This window comes from Protobothrops mucrosquamatus, unplaced genomic scaffold (genome assembly GCF_001527695.2).
Source record: "Protobothrops mucrosquamatus isolate PMUCROS unplaced genomic scaffold, P.Mucros_1.0 scaffold642, whole genome shotgun sequence".
In the NCBI taxonomy this organism is placed as follows: domain Eukaryota; kingdom Metazoa; phylum Chordata; class Lepidosauria; order Squamata; family Viperidae; genus Protobothrops; species Protobothrops mucrosquamatus.
In genome coordinates this window covers 593,944-620,235 of record NW_015386933.1, presented here as the reverse complement: position 1 = coordinate 620,235, position 26,292 = coordinate 593,944, and the positions used below count along the sequence as shown (strand labels likewise).

General features: G+C 38.5%; 1 protein-coding gene across 4 annotated transcripts in view; it reads left to right on the top strand.

Moving 5' to 3' along the window:
* The window catches only part of PAX3 (paired box 3), a 91,012-nt gene that overhangs the window by 5,924 nt on the left and 58,796 nt on the right, over positions 1-26,292 (top strand). For 3 of the 4 annotated variants that reach the window (XM_015817855.1, XM_015817856.1, XM_015817854.1), the window contains exon 4: positions 2,392-2,538. In XM_015817855.1, the coding sequence (XP_015673341.1) occupies positions 2,392-2,538 (147 nt within the window). Of the gene's footprint in view, positions 1-2,391; positions 2,548-26,292 lie in introns of all 4 variants that reach the window. The other variant, XM_015817852.1, reaches the window with a different exon arrangement.

Genomic DNA, 26,292 nt, shown 5'->3' with positions numbered 1-26,292 from the left:
TGCCCAAATCCATTCAAGCCCAGGGGATGCGGGTTCGGGGGTGGGGAAGCTAAATTACTGGCAGTGCTGCGTGTCCCCCTCCCTATCCTTCTCCCCCGCCATCGGGGAGCGAATGCGGGGGGGGCAGGCTTTATTTTAGAGGTAGCAGATGAAAGGGAAGGGCGAAAAGGCGGTGCGGTTCTGACCAGGCGGTGCAGGCTGGGTTCGGGTAGAACACCGGAGGGCATCCCGAACTTCGCTTCTTGGCACATCTTCTCTATCCAAGTCATTTATACATTCGTGTGATCCAGTTAGCCACCACGTGGGCGCTTGTTTTTAGGTGGCGTGGGGCTTGTTTTGACTTAACACCCGATAGTGTGAAGCTTTCGTTTCTTCTCTTCCTTTCCTGGAAGGCTGGGGCAGGACTGTGAGGCAGACCCGCAGTTAGTACGTGCGTAGCTACTCGCACGTATGTTTTTTGCTTTCACGTATGGCTCTACAGCAAACACAAACGTCTTGCCTTACGCTAGCCAAGATCCCTTCTGAATCGTGATCTCTGGAGCGCTGTTGGGGTCTCCGTCAGTTTGGGTCCAGAATTTCCAACATACACTAACTAGCAGTTAAGGGAAACAAAACGGGAGGGACTGTTTGGTGACGGCCTCTCAATCCTTGAAAAGAAACAAAGACCTACTGGTACAATATATCAGGGGAAAAAACGGTTACCCCGTGTACATTTTCATCTCTTCCTAGGAGAGTATAAAGGCTATTTAGAGGTATTCCCCTCTGAAAAAGAATACTGTCTTGTGGAAATAATTATGCTTTAAGTTTTTTGAAGTTTAGGGCAAATCTTTTTAAGGCGGTTTTTTTTTTTTCCTGCGCACTATCAAAGGCTTTGATTCTTACAAGGGACCCAATCATGTACCGTACTACAAGGAATAGACTTAAAATATAGGTAGGACAATTTTTCTAAGAGCGATGAGTAGGACTTGTCTGAAGCCAATTTGGTGCAGTGATTAAGACTCCACGCTCGAAATCTGGAGACCCTGAGTTCTAGTCCCGCTTTAGCCACGAAGCCAGATGGATGACTTTGGGCCAGTCACTCCTTCTCAACCTTTCGAAGCAGGCAATGGCGAACCACTTCCAAAAACTTGCTAAAACAACTGCAGGGACTACTAGTCCAGGCAGTTGCAGAAGTCACTCAACTGAAAGCCCCAAAAGAGGTTAGGTATGTCGGGGCAAAATGCAGGTAAGATCCACACAGGTTTGCGTGTCGCTCCGGTTCTGCAGCCTGGAAGAAGAGCTGCAGCCGTCTGCCATGGCTTCGAAGGAATCGCGTTTCCCTCGAGCTGTTGCTCCGCTAATTTAAGAACAAACTTCCTCAAGGTCTGCAAAACTGCACTGCCCACTTCAGTATCTTTAGGAACAAGCATGCCAACCTTCCCTTTTTGCTAACTTGGGTGACGGACCCGTCCTCCTTTTTAAACAAAACCAAACTTTTGGCACCTGTTGTTCTAGTGCTGTTCGGGGCTGACGTGGTTTTCTTTTTTCCCCCCCTGTGGTAGGGAATCCGCCTAGTTCAGGGGTAGGCAACCTTGGCTCTTTTATGACTCGTGGACTTCAACTCCCAGAATTCCTGAGCCAGCTATGCTGGCTCAGGAATTCTGGGAGTTGAAGTCCACGAGTCATAAAAGAGCCAAGGTTGCCTACCCGTGGCCTAGTTCTTCAATGCGTAGATTTTTTTTTCCCCTCCTTGCCATTCCTGCGTTCCCGTCGCTCGCTTACTTCTACGGAACTTAACCCTGGTTTTTTTCAATAAACACATTTTTTCCCCTTGACTGACTCTACAGGTTAAAACCATAAATGAGCCCCATGGGTTGTAATCGTAAAACACATCAAGGTAAAAACTTCGCCTCTCGGGCCCGCGTTCGTTCGTTCATACGACCGGGTGTAACCAAGTGGCTTAAAAGCATCGCGGGTACATTGGCCAGAACACGTCAAGGGAGCTTAGAGCCGAACCCATTCGGTCGTTTTAAGGGTTCAAGGCTCTGTGGCGAGTCAGAGGGTGCTTTGATCCAATAACTAGCCGAGGAGGATCTTTGGCAAACTAAACCAGCGTGTGAGCAAAAAAAACCCTTCGAGTTCTCGGAAATGGTGTGTGTGTGTGTGTGTGTGTGTGTGTGGAAGGCGGGGGAACCAATTATAAAAGACCGGGAAACTGCAATCGGAAGGCTCATCACTAGCCCCATTTCGTCAGCCGTTATTCCCAGTTCTCTACCGTGTGCCCAGCGGTCTTCCCAGTTCTCTACCGTCTTCCCAGTTCTCTCCCGCGTGCCCAGGGGCGACTCAGAGCCCAGTCTCGGCTTCTTCCCGGTTCCCCCGCTTCACGCCTCTCTTTCCTCTTTCTTTCTCAAGTGAGTTCCATCAGCCGCATCTTGAGAAGCAAATTTGGGAAAGGGGAAGAAGAAGAAGAAGAAGAAGGAGGGGAGCTGGAGCGGAAGGAAGCGGAGGAGAGCGAGAAAAAGGCCAAACATAGCATCGACGGCATCCTCAGCGAAAGAGGTAAAGGCGGTCGCCTCCCCCGGACTCGGTGGCGTGGGAGGAGGAGGAGGGGGGGGGGCGACTGTCTTGCAGAAAAGCCCGGCCAGACCGAGGAGGGCCGGAGCTGGACTTCCTGGGCAGGAGGGAAGGGAAAGTTGTGCTGTGTCGTGAGAGAGGTCGCAGGGTTACCTGAGTGGTGGTGGCAGCTGTTGCAGGTGGGCGCATCTGGTGGATTTTGCCTTTCCTTTTGCGTTGGAACCGGGAGGGGAGGCTATAATTTCGGGACCAGACTTAGGAAACTCCGTGACTTTCTGGGGGGAACCTATATAGGATGTGGATTGCAAAAAAAAATGCCTCTTGGAGGTGAAGTTTTTGGGACTCAGCTTGGAAAGCTATTCAGAGGTGGTGAAAAGTGGAGCGGTTTGAAAAGCATGGTTGCATTTGTCTGCCTCTCTGATTTCTCCTGTGTCAATGGTAGACGTCAGTCTTAAGGGTCCAAATTAAGATGACTTACATGCAGTAAACACTATTCCCTCCTCCACCCCTGTGCTAATCAAGAATTTAGTGGCACTTTAAAAATGATTATGTCCTGGACCAGGGTTCACTTCCTCAGTTGTGCAATCCAGCTCGCCAGACCTAGGGAGAGAAATTTGCAGAAACTGACAGTGCCTAAATCTTCATCTCAGTTAATGTTAGACAGATTTTTAGTCCTAATTAAATTTTATCATGCCCCTTGATTTCTTTAGGAAATTCTAAAACTAGAAACTAGAAGAAACACACTTTGGAAAGGAAAGCCTTACTGGCACATTGTGGTGAAAATATCCTTCCTGGTTTTGTGCATTCGAAGTCAATGTGTCTTTTGGTGGCATAATTAAGCAGATAAAGATTCTCCTAATATAGATATTGAGCACAGATGTTCTTAGAATGGATGGAAGCCCCAGAAGTTGAGTGGAAAAGGAAAGAAGCATCTTAACAATAATCAATAACATTTGACTGCTGTCCCATGATTTTAAGGAGTCCTGTTTTAATCAGTGTGGCTTAATTAGCAGAGGACAGGGGTGAGATTGTGGCCATTATTTAAAGTAAAATTCAAAGTTCATTGATCTTTTCTCTTATTCAGGTTACTTTCTGAGTCTAGAATCCAGCAAGGATATTCCATTAAATGCAATGAAAGTTATTTATTGGGAGCAGTCAATAAATTGACTCAGTTGTCGAGATGGGCTGCTATAGAACTCAAATCAATCAATTGATGAAATGTTACTTTACTACTGTTGAACAAGTTCTGGGCATAAAAACAATGCAGTTTATTAGTTATGCCTGCTTCTCTGTAAATATGTGTCAGCACAATCAGTGGAAGCTAACTTCTTAATTTTTCTAGATGTAACAGTAGATGTGCTGCTATTATATTCATATTCAAGATTCTCCATCCTAGGAAGTAAAGGTTTCTGCAATTTTAAGGTCTATTTCTGGGGATAAGCCTCTTCCCACACAATCAAACATAGCAATATTTATATAACACACGTATCTGGCATTGACTGAACTGATATCTGGATTCTCACAATATACTCAACAATAAACTCACCCAATGATTGGGATTTGTACTCTAGCGGCCTGCCTCTCCCTCCTGAATATCTAAACTGGGTTAACTGCCACCAAGCTTAGCATGGTGTTGTACCAATGAGACTGCTGGGACTTTGCCCTCTATGACTGGCAAGTTAGTGAATGCAGCCACTCAGATTTCTTTCTGAGCAATTATAGTTTTGTAAGTCTCATGAGTTAAAGCAGTTTTGTTCTTCATTTCTTGAGAGAAGGAACTTCCTTGGTAACATGTAGAAGTCTGATCTGAAAGGCAGACATTCAGAGTGTATTTCCAATACGCATGGAAAAAATATGGGATGAAGGTAATAATTCCATGTCATCTAAATACCATGCTAGAAATATTGAATTACTTGCATTTATTGTATGAAAAATGGGTTGCAGTCTTGCTGGCTCATACTTGAAGTGGGAAGTGGCCTGAACTGTGATAGAAAATGTTGCTTTAGAGGGAAGATAAATACCTGCAAGAGAATAAGGATGCAGTTCTGCCTTTTCTCTTTGTCCCTTTTTGCAACTTTCAGATCTCACAGTATACAATTGTTATTTGTGAACACTTTGCAATCTGGAGAAAAAAGGCTCCTAGCGCTGGACAAAGGGGGGGGGGAGAGAGGAAGGTTTCTTGTGTGAATTCTTTGTGAAAAGCTAGTTGCTCAATCGTGTGGCTGGATCTGTTGAGACCCATCCCTCTGTGTCCTTAAATCAGGGCAGTATTTGGGGTTAGTCAAGCTGAAGTCATTAAATAAAAAGGGGCCTGGCTAGGAAGGGAGGAGGAAAATCCTTGGGAGAAGGTCGTGCTCCTGCCCTCTTCCCGAAGGGCTTCAAGTCAAAGATGCTGTCAGTGGTGGCCTATTTGAGAAGCTGCATTGACTACGACTTCAGTGGAAATTATTTTTAAGTGAATGTGTTTATGGTTGAAATATACCTCAAGCACAGAGCAAGACTTTTCTTCTCTATCCCAAGCCATTTTGATGCCTTTCTGAGAAACATTCCAATTTTTCACAATGTCTTCGCAAAAATTGAAACTTGAGAGTGAAATGATAGCTGTACAATAGACTCTAGGCAGTCACCTGATTGATAAGGCCCATTTATTTCTAGGGTAATTGGCTTCTATGTATGGGTTGGTTTGTAACATTCAGAAACTTGTGAACACTTATAGAATGTAAATAGATTAAGGAATAGTCCAGGATTCTGAAAAGATTGACTGCTTTCTCTATGCATTGTTTGCTCCAAGATCCAGCAACAAACTGAACTTTTCAAATGAAAGAAAATCAGTTTTATTTGGAAGTAATGTCGGCCAACTTAACTGCGTAGAAATGTCTTCTGGATCAAATAAGATAGATTTAATTTCTACATATTTGTGCATGAGTTTGTATTTAAGTGTCTCTGTTGTATTCACTGGCTAAATGAAGAGGAGGATATGCCATCTACTTCTGTCCAGATTTGTTGGCATTATAGGTAGTAGATTTATAAGAACTTGTTGCCTGGGTTGGCAGACCTGCTGCAGGCAATGTTCTGTGCGACTTGTTGTCTGAGGTTCTCTGACAGTCCTCCTCTAAAGTATGCCCTTCCCATCTACCATAGGCCCTGGAGAACAGGAGACAAAAGTACCAAATGAGCTGGTCAAACATTTGTACAACTTTTCCAGCTTTTACAAAGAAAGCCCTCTATACACAATCTACACTTGGAGATGAACTTGGAAAACAAAGAGGGGAGAGTCCATTGAAACTCACACTTTAGCTCTAGCCAGACAAAGGTTCAGCTAGCAGCAGCTTGATATGGACAAAAGAAGGCACCCTTTTTATAATTCAAGGAGAAAAGAAGAGAAAACAGTCTTCACAATAGGGCCCAGAAAAGACATTATGGGCTTGCAATGAGGGATGAATTATTCAATGAGTCCCAATGGCTGATGCTCTGAGGAGTTTTATGGACTCTCCACCGTGGAAAAAGTGGCTATTTTCACCTACAAAATGTTTCTAGCCTTTCTAGATGGCTAGAGATGCCGACAGCCATTCAGGATAGACAACTGAAACCATTCTTCAGGACTATAGTACCCCTTTGCATTGTAGAAGCCAAAAGGAAAGAAGGGGAGGAGGGAGGACAAACACCCTCAAGCCTATTAGAGATTTAAAGAGAACTGCATCTTCACAGAGGCTCAATATATACACGAAGGAAAAAAAGAAAGAGCACAAAGTTGCACAGAGGAAAATTATGCCAGCATGTTTCTGTTTTTCGTTTGTTTGCTTTGATTTGGCAAATAACAGAATGTCATGTCATGTGTTTATGCAAGTTATGTACATTATTCACTTTATTATTATTACAGACCAAAGAGATATTTTTTTTTTTTTTTAGTTTTGCCTCCTACTTTTGTGTATCTGTGGTCACTGTTTAGGCAGCCTTTTTTGCATGAAAGTAGAACACTACTTAGTATATCTTAATGGTGAGAAAATGTGTTGAATGAGGACTGGATTAAGAAAGAAATGATTAATGTTAATTTACAATGTACATTTTTTTTAAAGTGACCTCTAATATCGATTCCTTGGTTACAGTTCATAAGCTACTTAAATGGAAGCACCTGTATTTATGTTTCTTTCTTGGTCTCTCAGGTTTGAAGGCACATATCTGAGAATCAATTTCATTGATTTTTAATTAAATTTCTCCAACTTTTAGCTGTTTGAGTAAAATCTTAAGAATAATGGAAATAATTTGTCTCTCCATCTTTTCCTCTACTCCTTTGCTGTTTTCATTTCCTTCAATTTATTTCAAAATATTTTCTTTTAGCATTTCATGATGCTCAGTCCTAAAACTGAGGCGCTTCAAGCTGCAAACAATTTTTGTTTTGAATTAACTTTAATTGTAAACATAAGAGAGTTTGTTTCTATTTGTTTTGCCAATATGGGCAGAATAAATGGAAATTCTTGTTAGCGCAAAACTGAAAATGCAAGTTTTTTTCCCCCTTTTGTTTCTTTCTGCCTGAAGGGTCGTTTTAACATCTATTTAAATTGTGAACACAATTAGTAATAATGATAAAAAAATAGCAATACAGATTTATCAGTACTACAACATATTTTTGAGTACTTAAAAGAACTGATATTGATGAATTTGAATAACATGCTTCAGCTGATTTTTAAAATAATGATACTGCTTATGCTTTTTCTGGAATACCAATGAAATGGAAATTGCATTCAAGTACCTGCACTGAATCACAGTTTATTATTATTTTGTAAAAGCTGCACTAAGTTCCTTCATGAAGACAATTATTAGTTTGTATTTATTATTTATTTATTATTTATTATTAATATCACCTTGAGTTTTGCAAGAGAATTGTATGGAAAATATATGCTAAACAAATTGCAATAATTAAAAACAAATGGAACTAATTCACATAAAATACAAATATAGAGAATTCATTCTCTTCATTCATTCAGCCTTTCATGTCAGCAGAATGGCTCTGGATATCCATGATAGTTAAGATGGACACAGGCTATATTTTTTGTTATATTTTTAAAATATTGTACCCTATACTGGTACTACTACACAATAATATTTCTTGTGGGGAAGATACTGCTGACAATTAAAAAAAAGCTTGCAAACATATGAGTAATTTTAAAGATTAAATAAGCATCTTTAGCCACTTCAAAGAAGGCATGTATGTTTTAGTAGCTGGCATTTTGGAATTAGATTAATAAGGATACCTCAGAATTGGTTTCTGATTTACTACTTTATTTATACAAATAAAACAGCATCCAATATGAATTTCTTTTTTCTTGGAGAAAAGACAGAATTCAAAGAAAACTTTTACTCAGTATGTATGAAATAGATAATCCACTGAAATAACTTTGTAGATTGAAATTAAGGGAGATTGTTTGCAGTTGTTCTTACGATGTATTATAAAGGAATTGTACCATGTTGTATTCAGACTTCTTTTTCATAGTGATCCAGTTACAGAAACGTTAGAGTCACTTTGCAATACTCTTTGCAAAGTATTGAAAAGACAAGGCTTCTAATGAACATCCTGCAGAAAAAAAAATCTGAATTTCCTTTTACGTTAGTATTATAGCAGTTTTATTATTGCTTATAATATCTAAGCACAGTGGAAACATGGAATTAAACAATACGATTTGTAACGTTATAATTACTTATAATATCATAACAGAAATAAAGGGCTTGAACTCAAAGCACTCTTGCATATGCCATTAATTAATATTAATCTCTAGGCAATCAAAGGAACAAGTGTTTGTTTTAAAGCACCCAGCAAAGAGAAATGTTGTTAGTACTTTTTAAAACTTTAAGTGATCTGATTCCATGCAAACTCCTGGAAAGACTCTGTTCCAGAGAACTGGAGTGAGAGAGAAGAAACCTTTAAACATGACTATTCTAGTAAGTGGTAGAACCAATGATCTTCCTTTAACAGGGCCAAGTGCAGAATTACATAAATCACCAACCGGACTTTAAAATAATGGGTGTGTCAGCATCATTGATTGCACTAGTATCTTCCTTGAATTCTCAAACAGTGCAACAATTGGTAATATAAAGAAATAGGAGCAAAAAAAAAAGAATAATGTAAACAACAGGATAGTTCTGGATAGAAATCAAGTGACAGAATGAGGTTTCAGATAACCTGGTCAGATAAGGCTGCTCCAAGAATTCAAGCATGACACAACCAGAGCATCAGCTAAGTACTTGGCAGTCTCAGTAATGAGGAATTGACAGATACTGTGAACGTTCATTAAACGGATGAGCAAATGGCGAAATTTCATCAGTTCTCATTCAGTTCAATGAAAGAAAATTGGAAGAAGAACTTCCATGCAATTTTTCTGGATAGAATGTGTTGTTCTTATTTAGTTATATGGTGACCAAGGTATGAGTGCACACGTCACATGTTACACTATACAATCTTTTTCATTCTGTTTTGCTAAATCCCTAACTTTCCATGCTTCATGAAATCATGAAATCTTACCATTTGGGTTTTTCAGACTGGGAAGTGTATGCAGCCAGGAAGATCTAAGGGTAATGAAGAGATGTATGAGAGAAAACAGCAGGAGTGTATATACCACTCTATTACCAGTAAACAAAGAATAAAAATGTCATCCAAGAGAAATTTTGGGGAAAAAATTCTTATTCTCAGAATGCTTATTCTCAGAATGGTGATAAAGTGGGGAGAGAGTTCTATAAAATTGGCCTTACAATGTTTTTTCCCCTTGGATTTCTTTGATACTTTCAATCAGAAGTGAGCAGGCTGCTATAAAGGAAGACACTCCTTTAATAAGGCAACTTGATGCACTCCAGATGTTTTGGACTAGAACTTCATTATTCCTGACAGCTTGGCCTTTTACAGATCAGCTACAGCTAAAATGAAAGTGATCAGATATCTCAAAAAGATATTACTGGCCATCTTATACTACATACAATTTGTCTACTGATTTAAGAATAAACTGAGTTGAACATGCTCTGAGATGAGTGAGTAAACTAAGGATATTTTGAGACATAAGACTTCTATTTGCTTCTGCATTAGAAATGCCATGTATTGTTCTCAGATAATTTCATTTATGAGTTTCAAAGGATGCAGTGAAAATGTTGCTTATGAATGCAGATTGTGTTGTGTTTTCATGACCAATCAAAAGCTTACTCAGAACTTTTTGGAGTTCTATTCTGTATATTTGCTTTCTAAAGAAAAATATTACTCTGGTACTTGGTGTTCTTTGGAACATTATATTTCTTTTTTCTATATTTAAGAATGTCTTTCTTCCAAGAGGATTGCATCGTTTCATATGTCAATCGCTAAAATTAGATTTCAGTTTCCTTAAATGAATGTTATTTATTATGAATGCTGCGACTGGGATTATTATTTACGTTGTATTTGTGTTTCTCCTTTGTTTAAGGCTATACTTTGTTACGGCTTTTGGCTAAACAACCAAATTTTGACTGAGTTAGTTTATTTAGGGTGTCAGTTTAAAGCGTCTGTTGTCACATTTAGTGATTTTTATGCTGTTTACAGTATAGGTGGATAATACAGACTTTTATTTTAGGTCAACAATTCTTCAGAATCAGTTCAGTCCCAGTTTTACCAAATTAATAGAATGTATATTGCTTCATCATCTGAGGGAAATACGTACACACTGGGATCAGTGTGGAGGAAAGTGGGTTGTTAGATGATCCAAGTTATGCAATGGATTATTAAAAATATTCATAAAATGAGTCACCTACATCTATATTTTATTTATTTGTTTATATCCTGCCTTTATTAATTTGACAAATAACTCAAGGTGGTAAACATATCCAACATACCTTCCTCCTCCTATTTTCCCCACAACAACAATCCTGTGAGAGGAATTGGGCTGAGAAAAAGTGAGTGACCCAAGGTTACCCAACTGGCTTTGATGGGTAAGGCAGGACTTGAACACACAGTCTTTTCTTTTCTAGCCCTTGTGCCTTAATTACTAGGTCAAAAATCCTTTCATATGTTATGACAAGTACAATTTTATGAAATTATTATGGTTGTTCGCACACTCAGCCAGATGTTTAGATTGGATTTGGCATTTTTTATCCACCTATTGGGTACTTCCCAAGGACCTTAGATAGGCAGATATTGTTTTTTGATGGTGTTAAAAATATCGTCACAGGATGTAAGTTGTTCCAAGTAAAACAGATGATGATTTTTATCAATGCTGATAGTATTCAGATGGTGTTCCAGATGTTTTGGGATTCCATTTAAGGTTCCAATCATCCACTCTCCAGATTTTTTTGTCTTTCTTATGGACAAATAAGTTTGGGGTGTTATGTGGCAGATGCTCAACAATTGTTGATAAGAAAAACAAAAGACTCGATTATTTATTAGTATTGAAAAAATAATATAAATTAAAATAAAATAAAACAATCTTCTTCTTCTTCTTCTTCATCATCATCATCATTTTTCTATGGTTTTAAATATTCAGGACTTTACATATGTAAGGACTTCACACTACCTAAGTAATAACAATAATGTGAATCCTTTCTCCTTATTGATGTCAGATAGGTATTAAGTACAGGAGAATAAACCATTGTATTCAGTGGCTCATAGAACTGTTCTCTAAATGTAAAGAAACCCCAAAATTCAGGATAAATTTGATTATTGTAATTCAGAGCAGTTGATATGTGGACAAGCTCTAACCTGCTCTACAATGAATCAAAACTCTCCAAAATGCTCTGTTCTCAATCTGATGTTCTGGAGTTTTAGCATACTACAAATGGTGATATTGCCACAGTTGTAACCAAAATGGTGCTTATGTAAAATGTCATGAATGGAGGGCTGAAAAGAAACTGACTGCAATCAAACTACTAGTGAGGTTTTCCAAAGCAGCTGGCCCTGCACAATCTTGTAGGGGAGGAGGTAAGTTTGCAAAGGCTTTTAGATTTGAACAGAGTTTCTCTGGATGAAATATATTCAAATGGCTCAAACGGAGAGATAGTTGCATTGTGGTGGCTAAGTTTAAATTACTTTCTTAGTAGAGATCAAAAGGACACAGTAATTCTTAAACACTACAGTGAGAAACATTGCAACAAGTACTAATTTCTGTTGCTCAAATTGTGCTCTGAGGGGAACCAAGTCTGAACAGGTTTCCTCTGGAGTTACTTTGTACTATTTCTGAAGTTCAGTATCTGCCAGTCCTTAAAAGTTGTGAAAATTGTTAGGGAAATAACAGGCATATTATTTCCCTAGCCTACTAAACTACCTAACTACATTAAGACTTTATTCTTCTTCCCTGGAGGCTTTGGCAGTATGGGTGCTGACTCTGTGTGTGTGTGTGTGTGTGTGTGTGAGTGAGTGAGTGAGTGAGAGAAACAGTAGATGGCAGCCTTCTGTGGAACCACCTCCACCCACCCCGAAGTCTGCTTTGCCTATTCTCTGGGTAGCCCCAAGGAGGCTGAAGGAAGAGAGGGAAAATGTCTTTCCATCAGTTTTAAGTGCCTTGTGTGCTGACTGTTTCCTTCTTTTGAGTGAGAGGAATTGGTAGTGGATGAATGGCATAACTGGTGAGAGCAGCAGGGGGTGGGAGCCTCTGCGTGTTTGTGTGTATGAATGTGCTATAATGTGTTCTTATGCATGTAGTGTTTTGTGGTGTGTGGAAAGGTGATGGCTGGATTCCTGTTGGTGCTGAGAGCTGGTAAAGCTGAAGACGCTTGGGGTGTCAGGCTTCCATTTCCAGGGATAGCGGATGAGGGTGCTAGGAGGTTCCTGTTCTTGGTTCGTGTGAGAGGCTTGGTTCTGAGGGTGAGTGGAGTCAGTTCAGGGGTAGTCAACCTTGGCTCTTTTATGACTCGTGGACTTCAACTCCCAGAATTCCTGAGCCAGCTTAGCTGGCTCAGGAATTCTGGGAGTTGAAGTCCACGAGTCATAAAAGAGTCAAGGTTGACTACCCCTGAGTCAGTTCATATGTATCAGGTGTGGGAATATATTTACTTCATTATTTATTAAATTTATATAGCCACTCATCTCTTGAGAAATGACTCTGGGCAACATACAAGAATTAGTTAAAACAAGAATACATATATAAAAACAGACATTTAAATATAGAAAAATCAACAACAAAATGAAGATGATTAAAACCAAAAATAAACATATCTCAAGCAGACAGAATGTGAATACATCCACCTCAATAGTGGAGATATGGAGTGAGTTACCCTTGGGGTTGGGTTACTCTTGGGAATGGGTTACTCTTGGGAACTGCAGAAATGTTGTCTTGTAACAATGGTTCAGCAGTCCCTTGATTACAGTGGACCTTTAGTGGACCTGGCTGCTATTAAAACCTACTTTGTAGCAGTTAAGGGTGGCAAAACTCCAGTACTTCTCCACCCTTATTACATCTGTAGATTGTCATCCCACAACCCTGTTTCAGGTAACACAGGCCCTGTTGGGTATAGGGAACACAGAGAACCTCTTACAGGGATATGCAGAGGAATTTGTGCATCATCTGTTGGATAAAGTCATTCGGATTGTTTCAAGTTGGATGTGGGCCTTGCTGCAGGTCCTGAGGAGATCCTTGAAAAGGATTATTTGGGAATGGTTTGAACATGTTGGGCAAGCTTCTCAGGACTGTGAACATGGTTCTCCTGGCTCGTTAAAGTGGCTTAGGGGTGATGTGTAAGTGGTTTATGGTTAATTATTCTTTGAATGAGAGAGCTGTTTCTTTATCTCTGAAAAAGACCTTGTTTTTTCCCATTCTCAGAAGCCATCACTGGATCCCACCATTCTGGACAATTTTTATCCAATACCTCAATCTCCTTCTTGGGGAACATGATAGAAAAGGTGGTTCCACAACAACTTCAGAGGGCCATAGAGGAAGCAGATTAAATGGATTCTTTTCAGTCAGGATTCAGACATATGTATGGGATGGAAACAACATTGAACATGTTTTTGGATGATCTTTGGCATGGGCATCCATCTTTGCCCTACCTGACTTCTTGGTAACTTTCAATATTATTGATCATGGTATTTTGGATCAGCTCAGAAGATTGTAGTGGGTGATATCGTGTTGTGCTGGTTCACCTTTTTCTTTCGGGGTTGATTCCAATCCATGTTGGTTAGGGAGGAGAGGTCCCCTCTTGGTCCCTCTAAGGGGAGTGACATGGAATTTGCTGCTTTATCCTTTCCTTTTCAACATGTACTTGAAGCCATGGAGTGAGTCATTCATCATTATGCTAATAATACCCAATTCTATATCTCCATCCCTGGTGGATTAAATAACACTGTAACGTATTGTCTCAGGAAGCTGTGAGGATCTGGATGGGGCACAACAGGCTTCACCTGAACCCTAATTCTAATTCAATGTGCTGTTTTTGACCTTTAAAACACTTTGTGGCATAGGAAGGGGTTTTTCTGAGACCGCCACACTCTGGTTACATCAACCTGCCCCATTAGATCTGGCAGAAAAGGCATGCTGTGGATACTGTCATCTAGGGGCCTACATTTGGCAGGTCTTAGGAGATGTGCCTTCTCTGCTATGGTGCCTATCTGATAGACCATTCTTCTCCCTGAAATTAAATTAGCTCCATCCTTTTGACATTCTGGAAGCCGTTCAAGACCTCCTTATATCAGGCCTGGAGCTCCCAGACGTGCTTAAATGGGTCCATTCCTGAGGTGACTATTTTTATCCTCTCTTTGCCTAGGGTATATGTATCAGTTTCTATAATTTTTATTTTTAATGTGATTTTTATATTTTTGTATTTGCTCTTTTTTATATTTTATTTGTTTCTTAACTGTCACCCACAGTCACTTTTGGTAAGATGGCATCTTTACAAATTTAATAAAAATAAATATTTGTTTTAAAACAAACTACTCACACAGGGCATCTTTGTTATGGCTAGAAATCAGTTATTTTTTTACCCAGGATATGTACAGATTACTACAGAGATTCTGAAATAAATTATTGTAAATTTTCAGTACCTGAAAATTTTGCCCTGAGTTATAATTTCCCATTCCAGAATTTGCTGATACTCATACAGAGAGAACGTGCATAGCACAGAGAATTTCAGTTGGCAAAAGTAAATATGGGTAGATTGTAAATATGAGACATGTGAATACTTATGCTTTTCTGGCAATTGCATAAAAGTTGTTTGTATACATGTTAATCCATTTGTGCTGATTAGAGCAATATTAAATAGGGCAATATATACAATACCTTTCAGATTTGATTCATTTAACTTCTGCTTATTTGTAAATGTTCTTGCACAGATAAAACTCCTTTCTAAAATTGGTGCAATGAAGTTTTAGCCAGGAATGATGCTTCAGATCAGCTGAAAAAGATCACAGCTTTTGGTTGGCCTTCTCACTACTCTTCTGAAGTTTGCGCTTAGGAGAAGCTCTTGTGGCCCTTCCTATTCCTTCAGCTTGGTACTTGAATGGCCCTTTCTGTTCTCCGGCTCACTGGAATTGGCCTGCAGGCAAAGGCACAATGAATTGTTCCCCAGTCATGTGCGCTATTCCAAAGAGCTCTACTCATCCCACTCCTTTAGCCTTGGCTTCAGTGAGAGAGCAATTCAAACTGGAGTAGACTAAATTGCCTCCTTTCTTTTTTGCTTGCTTTCATCTTGGCAAAAGCTTCCCTCCCCTCTCTTTATTTCTTCTATGCCTCAGGCTCACATTAGTGCATTTTCTTCAGCCACCCCTATTTTGAAGGGGTGTGTTGCAGAGCGGAGAGGGGGAGGAAGGTTGAGAAAAGAAAGATGTGAACACAAAAGCCCTGCTCTGTAACTAAAAAAGCTGAGCCTGGGACCGCCTCTTGAGCTGGATGATGCTTTTCCTGTTTGTGAGTTTGGGAAACATTTTTGCTTTGTACTGTAATGGAATTAGAGGACAGATGCTGACTGTAAATGGGACACGCGACAGCCAGCCTCTAGCTTAAATATTTTGAAGCCATGTTACAATTACTGACTTGATATGGCACTTTGAAGTGGTTGCACATGATCTAAGGGGTGGTCAGAAAGAGATGGATGATCAGATGTTTGGGTTTTGATAGCAAGACATTGTTTTGAAGACATATTTTAGATTTATAAGAGCATATTAATATTTTGTAATGACAATTTAGAGTGAGAATTCACAAATCAGATTCCAGGATATTATTGGTCCTTTGACAAAAAGCTTATTATCACCAAAAGACGTACAGTGTTTTTCTGTTTCTACAGTGGCAGATCTATGAGTTCATGCAATTTCTTAATTAGGAAAAATTGAGCTTCCAGTCTGGTGGTCTTCAGGCTCTATCTATCTATCTATCTATCTATCTATCTATCTATCTATCTATCTATCTATCTATCTATCTATCTATCATCTATCTATCTATCTACCTACCTACCTACCTACCTACCTACCTACCTATCTATCTCTATCCTATCATTATCTCTATATTATCTATCTATCTATCTATCTATCTATCTATCTATCTATCTATCTATCTATCTATCTATCTATCTATCTATCATCTATCACATTTCTGTACTGCCCATCTCCCTCAACGTACCAGTTACTGAGTTTCAAGCTGATTGGCCAGAATCAAAAAGCTATTGTAGCCTGGTGGCAGGCCTTCCTGCCAGATTAAAGGTCAAACACCCTTTGCAGGATATTGTCCAGAGCAACATTTGTTATAACCCATTAAATCCAAAATAAGGTAAGCTTCAGAAATGTATTGTTGTTGTTAATTGCGAAGTCGTGTCCGACCCATCACGACCCCATGGACAACGTTCCTCCAGGCCTTCCTGTCCTCTATCATCTTCTGGAATCCATTTAAGTTCACACCTACTGCTTCAGTGACTCCATCCAGCCACCTCATTCACTGTCATCCCCTTCTTCTATTGCCCTCAATCTTTCCCAGCATTAGGCCCTTCTCCAGTAAGTCCTTCCTTCTCATTAGGTGGCCAAAGTATTTGAGTTTCAACTTCAGGATCTGGCCTTCTAAAGAGCAGTCGGGGTTGATCTCTTCTAGGACTGACCAGTTTGATCACCTTGCAGTCCAGGGGACTCACAGGAGTCTTCTCCAGCACCATAGTTCAAAGGACTCAATTCTTTGTCGCTCAGCCTTTCTTATGGTCCAACTTTCACATCCATACATTGCAACTGGGAAAACCATGGCCTTGACTATACACACTTTTGTTGGCAGGATGATATCTCTGCTTTTTAGTATGCTGTCTAGATTTGCCATAGCTTTCCTCCCCAGCAGCAGAAATGTATTAAGATAGCCCATATATCTACAGAAGCCTTTTTTGGAAGACATATGGCTATTTCTGGTTCCAGTTTATGGATACTTCATAATTCTTCTTGATCAAAAGTGACTGTTCTTCTCCAGAAGAAAGTTCCTTTGGTATGTCTTTACTTGAAATGCAAAGTAGAATATGAATTAAAGAATACTTTTTAATAAGCAGTCTTATACAGTAGTTATAAAATTTTGTTCAGTTGAACTGTATGCTTAATTAAAGTACTTACATTCTATTAAACTGCTTTAAATATTTGCTTTTTAGCAAAATTAAGCAAAGTTCTTTACTTACATAACACATATTCTGATTACATGATAGTTGGAACTTCACACCAGACCAGCCATTTTGTGCAATTAAGTCAAGTCTGTCTGTTGCTTTCGTTTTTTTATAAAGTCACCTAATATTAACTGAACCATAATATATTTAGATAACTCATTTTGTATGAATCCAAATTTTACCCCGCCAATATGTGGAACATATTACATCTGTAATCACTCCTATAGTAGAACAAAAAGTATGAAGTCATCCCATATTTCATTGGATCTGAGCTAGTTAGGTCATTCTATATAATTTTAAAGATCAGTTTAAGCAACACTGCAAACAAATGATTTCAAATGAAATTTCGCAACACAAAATTACATTTGAAAATCTATCAGTGTTGTTTTTTTCTGAGCCCATTAAATATAAAAATTAAACTTTTGGACTAAACCATTTATATCATAGGTTCTTTTGTTCTGAAATTCAATTACAAATACAAGAACCCTAACAGAAATATTTTTCTTTGGGCTCAGTAGCAGTAAAAATGTTTAGCAAAAACCTGAGATTAGAATTAGCATAGTGTTTAATACCATAATTTGCTTTGGGGAGAAGAGATTAAGCAAAGTTGAGCTTGATGGATTATTGGGAATCCTTCATCATGGTTTATAAAATAGCAGTGGGAAATGCAACAAAACTACAAAATCCCAAAATACAAAAGCTTGTTTCAAAACAATTTAAAAAAACATTCACTTTTCATTGTACCAATGGACCTTCTTTTGTATGTTACAAATACAAGGGTCAAACAGACAAACAGTGCCAGTTTGCAAGAATATAAAATAGCTTATAAAAATCATAAATCATTTTGTCTGCAAGAATACAAGACAGCTTCCCACTAGATTTTTAACAACCACTGGGGCATCTTTCTTTCCTTTTTTTTTTCTTTTGAGGAATTTTTACCTCTATGCTATTCCCTTGTCCCCTTGAAAATCAATTTTTAAATTTTTACTACAAGAGGAAATAACAATTTTATTTCAGTACTGCCTATTACAAAATAAATAAATTATGCAACATGCAATGATTGTGGGTACAATTGCTCCATTTAATACTCTTTATCTTTGTAAATAGGAAGATTGCAAAAAACAGTTAATCAGACAAATTGAGATGTCTTGTGCTGCTTAATGTTCCTTCTTTGTTTTATAGGTAGAAATTAACATCTGAAAAAAACATTTTCAACATATCTCCCAAATACTAATTAGTAATTAGCTATTTCTACTACCTGGCACAAGCTCATTGTATACTTATGGTTCATTTTATATTATAATTCCTGAGATGCTTAGGATAATTTCAATTTGTTTGCTTTCGTTTATCTTTTTTTTAAAGTTCACACGTTTGTGTATATATCTTTAATTCTCCCTTTGTATTAATGATCACATTGCCTATGGGGACATATGAGATTAAATGATTGATTTAATTCTACAAATCCCATGGGCAATAATTCAATTTTAAGATCCCCATAGGCAATATGGAAATATATGTAGACACAAAGAAGGATTTTAATACATATTTTTTTAAAAAAAAATTCTATCTAATTTGATGAGAATAATAATGCCTAGCACCTGCAATTAATTAAATGGAACCTTTGTAATACTTCTTCTAGTAAAAACCAAGCAAGCTGTTAAATGAAGCTATGTTTATTGCTCCTATTTTAAATGCATGGTTTGGATTTTTTTCAGATGAAATGAAACCAATATCCAGTATGATCCAATGCATGTTTAGTCTGTAAGAATTAAGAGAACATACAGGTTTAATGGAACACCTGTTAGCAACACTCTAGATATTCAGTTTCAGCTTTGACACTATAAACTGTATTAAAGAGAAGATAGATTGAGGTTAATTCTGGGAGTCAATAAATCTATTTACCGTATATGCAAAACTACAGCATATGCATTGCCCATCATTTTCTATTTAGGATACCACCAAAACATAGAGTGTATAGTTGCACTGTTCAAGTAACTTTAAAACTGTCATTTGGTTTCAAGAACTTGTTCAAAGTCCCATATTTAATTAAAGTGTTAATCATTGCGGACCATGCTGGCAGGATTACTTCACTGTATGTATATTCAGTTACAAGGTGCCCAACATTTTTAAATAGAAGGTTCTTAGTAAATTCTAAGTGCAGTAGAGTAACCATCAGGCCAATTTCCTGTTACAATAATATTAGTATGTAAAACAAAAACACGTTTTCCCAGCTCAAGTAGATTGGTTATTTGGGTGTGGAAGAATCTTTGGGGTATTAACAGTGTCTCACAGAGAGGTATCTTTTAAGATTGATTTTTTTGGGACTGTACATTTATCATGGTAATTTTTTCAGTCAATCACTCCACATTGCATTGGATAAATTAGCCCACTTTCTTATTTAATGGGCAAAAGTGTGAAAGCAAGAGGCAGGATGTTGTCTCAATTTTGTTTGTTTTTCCTGGTCTGTTGAAAAATAATATAAATAGTAATGCAAACTAAATAGTTTGTAGCTGACATACTTAACTGCTTCATGAGACTGGTTGCTTATTTTCTTCAAATGGAGTATGGCTTGATTTCATTTTTTTCTTTCCTTTCCTTTACATTTATATATTCATTAGGTGTCCTTTGCTTATAATTTGTTTGTCACACCAAGCCAGCTCAGCAATGGCAGTTATCTTAATATGTCTATAAATTATCTACTTGAATTGCCTCTGTAGATATATTAAGATTACAATCTTTCTCTCTATTCAGAGATGAAAGTGTATGGTGGCTCTGTTCTCCGTCCAGTGATATGACTTTCAATCTTTTTTTTATTTGACACTGAACTGTATAATCACACCAAGTGAAAAATATAAAGGAGTGAAATACGGGAAACGTCAGTGCTATTTTTCACTCTATCTCAAGTCTGTTGTTCTTGAAAAGAATCTCTCTTGAATATGATTCTTATTTGAAGATAATATTATTTAACTTCCTTATGAAGTAAGTTGAGAAACTCAGTAACAAAGCTCCCTTAAATGTAAGAGAGAGATCCAGAAAGCTCCATCCTGATGGCAACTGGAATGGGAACCCCCAGTTTGAGATTTTATCTGTACTGATATACTCTGGATTGCCATCTTTTAGCTATCTTGTTAAAATTAATTTTATTAATTTTGAATTCATTTATTGTTCTTCGCTTTGCTCATTTTTTATGATGGCATCAGACAACATAAAAGTTAAATAAATGAATAAATAAATAAGAATTATTTAGAATTTACAGACAATAGCTCAGTTTTATTATAACTCTACAGCAGAGGTGGGGAACCTTGGCCCTTTTATGCCCTGTGGACATCAACTCCCAGAATTCCTGAGCCAGCCATTTTGGGAATTGAAGTCCACAAGTCATAGTTGTTGGCCATAGTTGGCCATAGTTCCCAACCTCTGCCCTACAGCTTATCAGTTCCCCTTACCCCATTTCTTCTTTAGCACAGTTTTTGTGAAGAAAATGAAATTTTCTATTTTTTGGTGTTATATCCCAATATAATGTAATGGTCAGTTTAACTGCATTGGAGTCATCCAAATTCTGAAACCTGAAAGGGACTGCTTGCTTCTGGGCAATTATGTGGCTCCTCAGAGAACCTAGAACCAATCTGAAATGGATCTTTGCATTGAATTGAGACAGCTCAAGTGATTTAGCTTTTCAGAATATTGTAGAAAAGCAGACACTGTGTCTACAAAAAGCAAAACAAAACTAATTTTTTTTCTGGAATTGAGTTGAGCAATTGACAGATTTATCTTCTAATCACAGAAAACAGTTCATCAAGGAATATCTAATTACAGTGCTTTGAGTGAGGCATGCTTGCCAGCAATACTTACAGAAAGACATTTGATTTTATAGAAAACCAAACTAAGTTATAGGTCCTAAAACATCTGAATTCAAAAGGATCTAGATGCAGAGATCTGGTACCTATCTTTCTATCAGTGGGAGTCTTCTTACCAAATGGCTCAGCAATTGTCATCGACATTTGCCACTAAATAATAGCAGAATTAATGCTGATGATAAATATTTTGATACTCACAAATTTATTGCAACATAATTTGTTATTTGTTAGTTAAAACTTATAATTTATTTATTTTATTTTACTTTTTCTTTACTTTTGAGTTTTCTAGAAAATGTCTTCCTTTATTTGTTATTTCATGGTAGACCAAAGTGATTTACAATCATTTTTTAAAAAAATATACTATTGCTCAAAGCAATAGTAAAAGAAAAGAGGAAAAATTAGAAGGAAATGAATGAATTCAGAGTGTGATCCCATATCTTCTTATTTGGGAGAAAGCTCCACTGAATTAGAAATATTTTATTTATTAATCATATCTGTTTGCACTGTGGAACTAAATGAAAAGCCTTTTAGATCATGTAGTTTAAAATATTTTGATAACTAAACCCAACATTTTGTTTAATTTTAATAATGAGAGATCCACAACTGGCATGCCAGTTAAAATAAGTGTTCCAATTAACCTTAACTTTTTCTTTTTTTAAAAAAATGCTACATTTTTTAAATACTTTAATGGAAAGTCAGGATAGTTTGTTTTATATGCAAAACCTATTTCTGTCTTGAGTGGACTTATACTTCAAAATATGTTCATAGATAAGATGTTTATGAAAGGAGTTTGCCTTTAATATAAATGTATTAGGACAGGGCTTTTCAACCTTTTCACCGACTGTACTACTTTTAGGCTATGGCAATATTCANTGAGGGAACTAGCTTAAAAAGGCACATTCCCCTTTAAGAATTAGCTACTGGCTAGAAAGGAAAGTTAATGAGTGCAGCCAGCACTTAAGGAAGAAAAAAAATGTAGTAAGTATTGGCTGCCGGCTAAGGCAGCCTCCCCAAATGGCTCCATTCATAAGTAAAGGAATGCTACAGGCAAAATCCATTCAGGAGAAAAATACTTCAAAATCCTTTGCAGCAAAACTTACAGCTAACAATAGCAGAACAATAGAAGCTAACAGGAGACATCAGCCATCAGCGAAATAGAAATTGCCAAACACTCCTTAAGAACACAAAGCCCACATTGCACAAATCCCAGAACTTCAAAGTCACAAAAGCACATAAGAATCCTTCCACTCTCCATCTCCCTACCTCCTTCTGTGTCTTACCTCTAGCTGATGCTACCTTTCTTCATTCCTCCTGGAGGGCATCCCCTCCCCTGCTGCATTTCTTGCCTGTTTGTTGCTGCCAGCACAGGTGGCTGGAACAGAAGTTGTAGATTGGCTCATGGCTGGCCTGCTTGGACTCCTTGATCTCCTCTCCTCTCCCCCCACCCTCCTCCTTCCCCTTCGGTGCAGCTAGAGCTGACTCCACATCCTCCAAAGTGTTGCTTCTTTTTTTTCCCTCTCCCGCCCAAACTGCCTCTTTTTATAGCTTCTCCTGTCTCCGCTCCCTCCTCTTCCTTTCTCATGGGGGAGGGTGAACCAGAAGTGAGCCTGGGGTGAGGCTCAGCCTCAGCCACTCTGCAGCTCCAGGGGACTCTCTCACAATAAGTCCTTGCCTGCGCTGGCTCTTTCCCTCCCCTACTACACTTGGCTAGCAGGGCTGCGTACCACCTGCCACTCGTTAATGTACCACAAGCGGTATGTCATGGTGACCAACTTTTCGGGACATAATCCTGTGATCTATACAAATTTCCTATCATCTGTTCTTTTTTTTCGTTTTAATCTACTAAAAGAAAGGGTAGACGTAATAAAATTTTATTCGGTACAACCTTAATCTTCAATGTTTAATAACTGATTTCGACAATCGAGGTATTACTTATAAATACTTCATTGATTTTAACGGTACAAGTAGTACAGGTAGTCCTCGAGTTATGAGTGTAATGGAGCCTGCCCATTCCACTTGTAACTCAAAAACTCATAGACTGAATCTCGTTCAGGGTATGAGATCACTCCCTTGCTTGTTAAAATGCACATGGCTCGTTAAGGGAACATGAGGTATCTCAGGGTGGGGAATCCCATGGAGGGCCTAGTGTTTGAACAGGTCCCCAAGGCCTCCCTGACCCACTAAGATACCGCATGCTTCCCCATCCCTTCCTGCCATGCTGGACTCACCTGGAAAAGATCCATCCCCTCTCTGCTGCAGTTCCTGCTGCCGCCTGGATTTGAGGCCAGGGAACACTTCTGTGATCCCCTTGCGGCCAGATCCAGGCTCCGGCCTTTTCTAGGCCACTGCTGTCTGGATTTGCGGCTGGGGAACACTTCCGTATTTTCCAGGCCCAATCGGGCCATGGGATGGGGCTGTGGAAGTGTTCATCAGCCTCAAATCTGGGCAGTATCAGCCTGGAAAAGGCCTCCAGAGCACAGATTGGGCCATGAGGGGGGTTGTTGAAGCCTTCCCCGGCATCAAATCCGGGCGGCAGCATCCTGGAAAAGACCTCCAGAGCCTGGATCGGGCAGTGAGGGGGTTTGCGGAAGCATTCCGTGGCCTTGAATCCGGGCAGCAGCGGCCTGGAAAAGGCATCCAGAGCCCGGATCAGGCCATGAGGGAGCACAGAAGCCTCTCTTGGCCTTAGATCCCAGCCACAGCGGTCTGGAAAAGGCCTCTGGAGACCTGATCCAGCTTCCGGAGGCACGTGGAAGTGTCCCCCAGCTTCGGTTCCATTCTCTGTTGCAGAGAACAGAGGCCTAAAGTACCACGAGATCATGCAAGATTAGTAGCGTGAGATCTCGCCCCACTGATCTCTCGTCATCTTGTGTTACTTTAGGCCTCCATTCTCTGCAAACGCACCAGAGGCCTAGAGCAGCCAAGAAAGCAAAGGATCTTGAACTTCGCAGGGTGAGTATTGAAGGCCTGGTGCCTAGGGAGACCCAGGGTGGGGGTGAGGAGGGAGGGAAATAACCAGGGTGAATGTTGCAGAACCACTGCAGTCGCTCGTAAGGGCGAATGACTGCCATGGTGCTGCAATATTCGTATCTTTGGGACTTGCTCGTAACCACTAGGGGGCACTCATCACGTAACTTTGAACAAGTGTTAAGTGAACGCTCATAATTCGGGGATTACCTGTAATTAAAATTTGATTTAGAATTAATGCAGCCCAATTGGCGGATCAGGAACATTCACAAGCTGAGTTAAAGGAAAGAAAGATCATTCTAAATTAGTACTATGTATGCCACAGACAGGCAAATCAGCTTTCATTCACAATTGATACTATTCACAATTAGCCAAAAATACTTACGAAATATCCCTCGCTGTTTCTTCATGGGTCTAAAACACTTGTTTCAACCTCTGTATTCAAGATGGCTTGGCTCTGATTTTATAATATTAGTCAAGTGCCTGAGGCACTGGTTTTGTTCAAATTGTGCAAGATGTGTGAAGTGTGTGGTAAAACTGACTGACTCTGGGTATATTAATGCTGAGGTATTTTTTTTTTTAATATTTCTAGTAGTCACCAAAACTAAACAATTCCTGGCCTGTACATGATGATTCAGTGGCTTGTTTCAGCTTAATGGCAGAATTGGAAAATATTAAATTACAAAAAAACATGTGCTGCCATGTGCATTTATGTTTATTATGCAGCTGCTAAAGGCAAAAGAAGGCATGTCACAAGTCCCATTGACAGTTTTGGGTTGGATCCAGATTAAGTTAGTCATGCTTTGCTCCTGTTAAAATCAGCGGGACAAGTTAGTCAGTCAGGGTCTAACCTGTTACTACTGTATCCACCCAGGGATATTTCAGTTAGAAGAAGAGGGATTAAAATATGAAGTGTTTTCCAGATCTATGGACTTCTCTGAATGACAGATTCTGATATTCATTTGGAAATAGTTTCTATGACATCCTTCCATATTTACAGAAATTGTTGCAGTCCATGACAGTCTTATACTCAGAAGAAAATTATATTTGCAGTACAATTTATATATAGTACTGACTTCACTGATGAAATGACAAGGTATTGAGCAATAGTCTGCTCCTTTGGCAGCTGAACTTGCTTCAGTGTGAGCTTATTAGTATTCTTACATATTGTTGCTTTTAATAGCGTGAAAAAATGGATATATTGTAGTTTGATATACTGAATGCTTTGTCTTCCTTGCTTTTTACAGATCTTGAAATATTAAATGAATATCAAGCTCAGTAAATTTATTGTTCTACTTTTATCTAGTTGGTATACATATTCCTGTACCCTACTTTGTGTTTGTGATATGACAAGCTTAGAATATTAGTTTAATAACATTCATTCATATGTGCATCTTTAATACAAAAACAAGTGCAATTTCTTTTTCCCAGAATTTTCAGAAATCAGGAGTTTCTCATACCATAATAAAACTAATACTAAAGGGTATATTCTTCCCTCATATTCCCTTATATTATTTTAAAGATGGTATTAAAGCCACTGTTTGATTTGTCTCAAATTCTGATTCTGATTCTAGTCACAATAATTCTAAAGAGTTGTGTTTAGTAGATTGAACAAGATAAATGATTCAGTGACCTTTCCCAACAGGATGTTGTGTAATTATAATACAAAAACATCCATTATACATTTTTGTTTCTGGTTATTGTTTCTCTATTGTCTTTTTTGTTTTTTGTTTGTTTTACATGGAATTTTAGTAGAAATCTGAAGATGAGTTAATATCATATTTACCTCCAGAACACATTAAATCAAGTTGTGTACTGAAACTTCCCATATGTTTTCTATTAAAATATTTAAAGTTCTTTGTCGTTATAATGCAGATTATATTGTGAAATGGTAAAGCTTACTTTATTAGTCTAGAAAGTAACATTTACTGATTAGAGGGTTTGGAAATTATGGCTATGTACATCACATCCCTACTGGGAAAGTGTTTTGCCTTGTGATTAAAAGGTTATTTTAATGGAAGGATAGTGATTTCGGTGAAATTACACCAGGAATCAATTTGGCCTTGAGTTGTTATTAAGCCAAATGAAAAAAACAAAGATAAAAAGGATCCAATTATCACTTGCATTTGGGTAGTACTATTGAAATCAACCGAATAACTTTCAAGTAATTGTTCACTTGGTTGCCCTGGAGTCAGTTCACAAAGATTTTACAAATGTTGTAGCCTTTTGCCATGATTCAAAGATCTGAAACTGCATACATGAGAGGCAGCTTATGGACAATCTTGCTCTGTAGTGCTAAGTTGTTTCTCCTACAAGTATAAAGAGGAATTTGCTAGTTTGGGATTGGGGACCGCTGCTG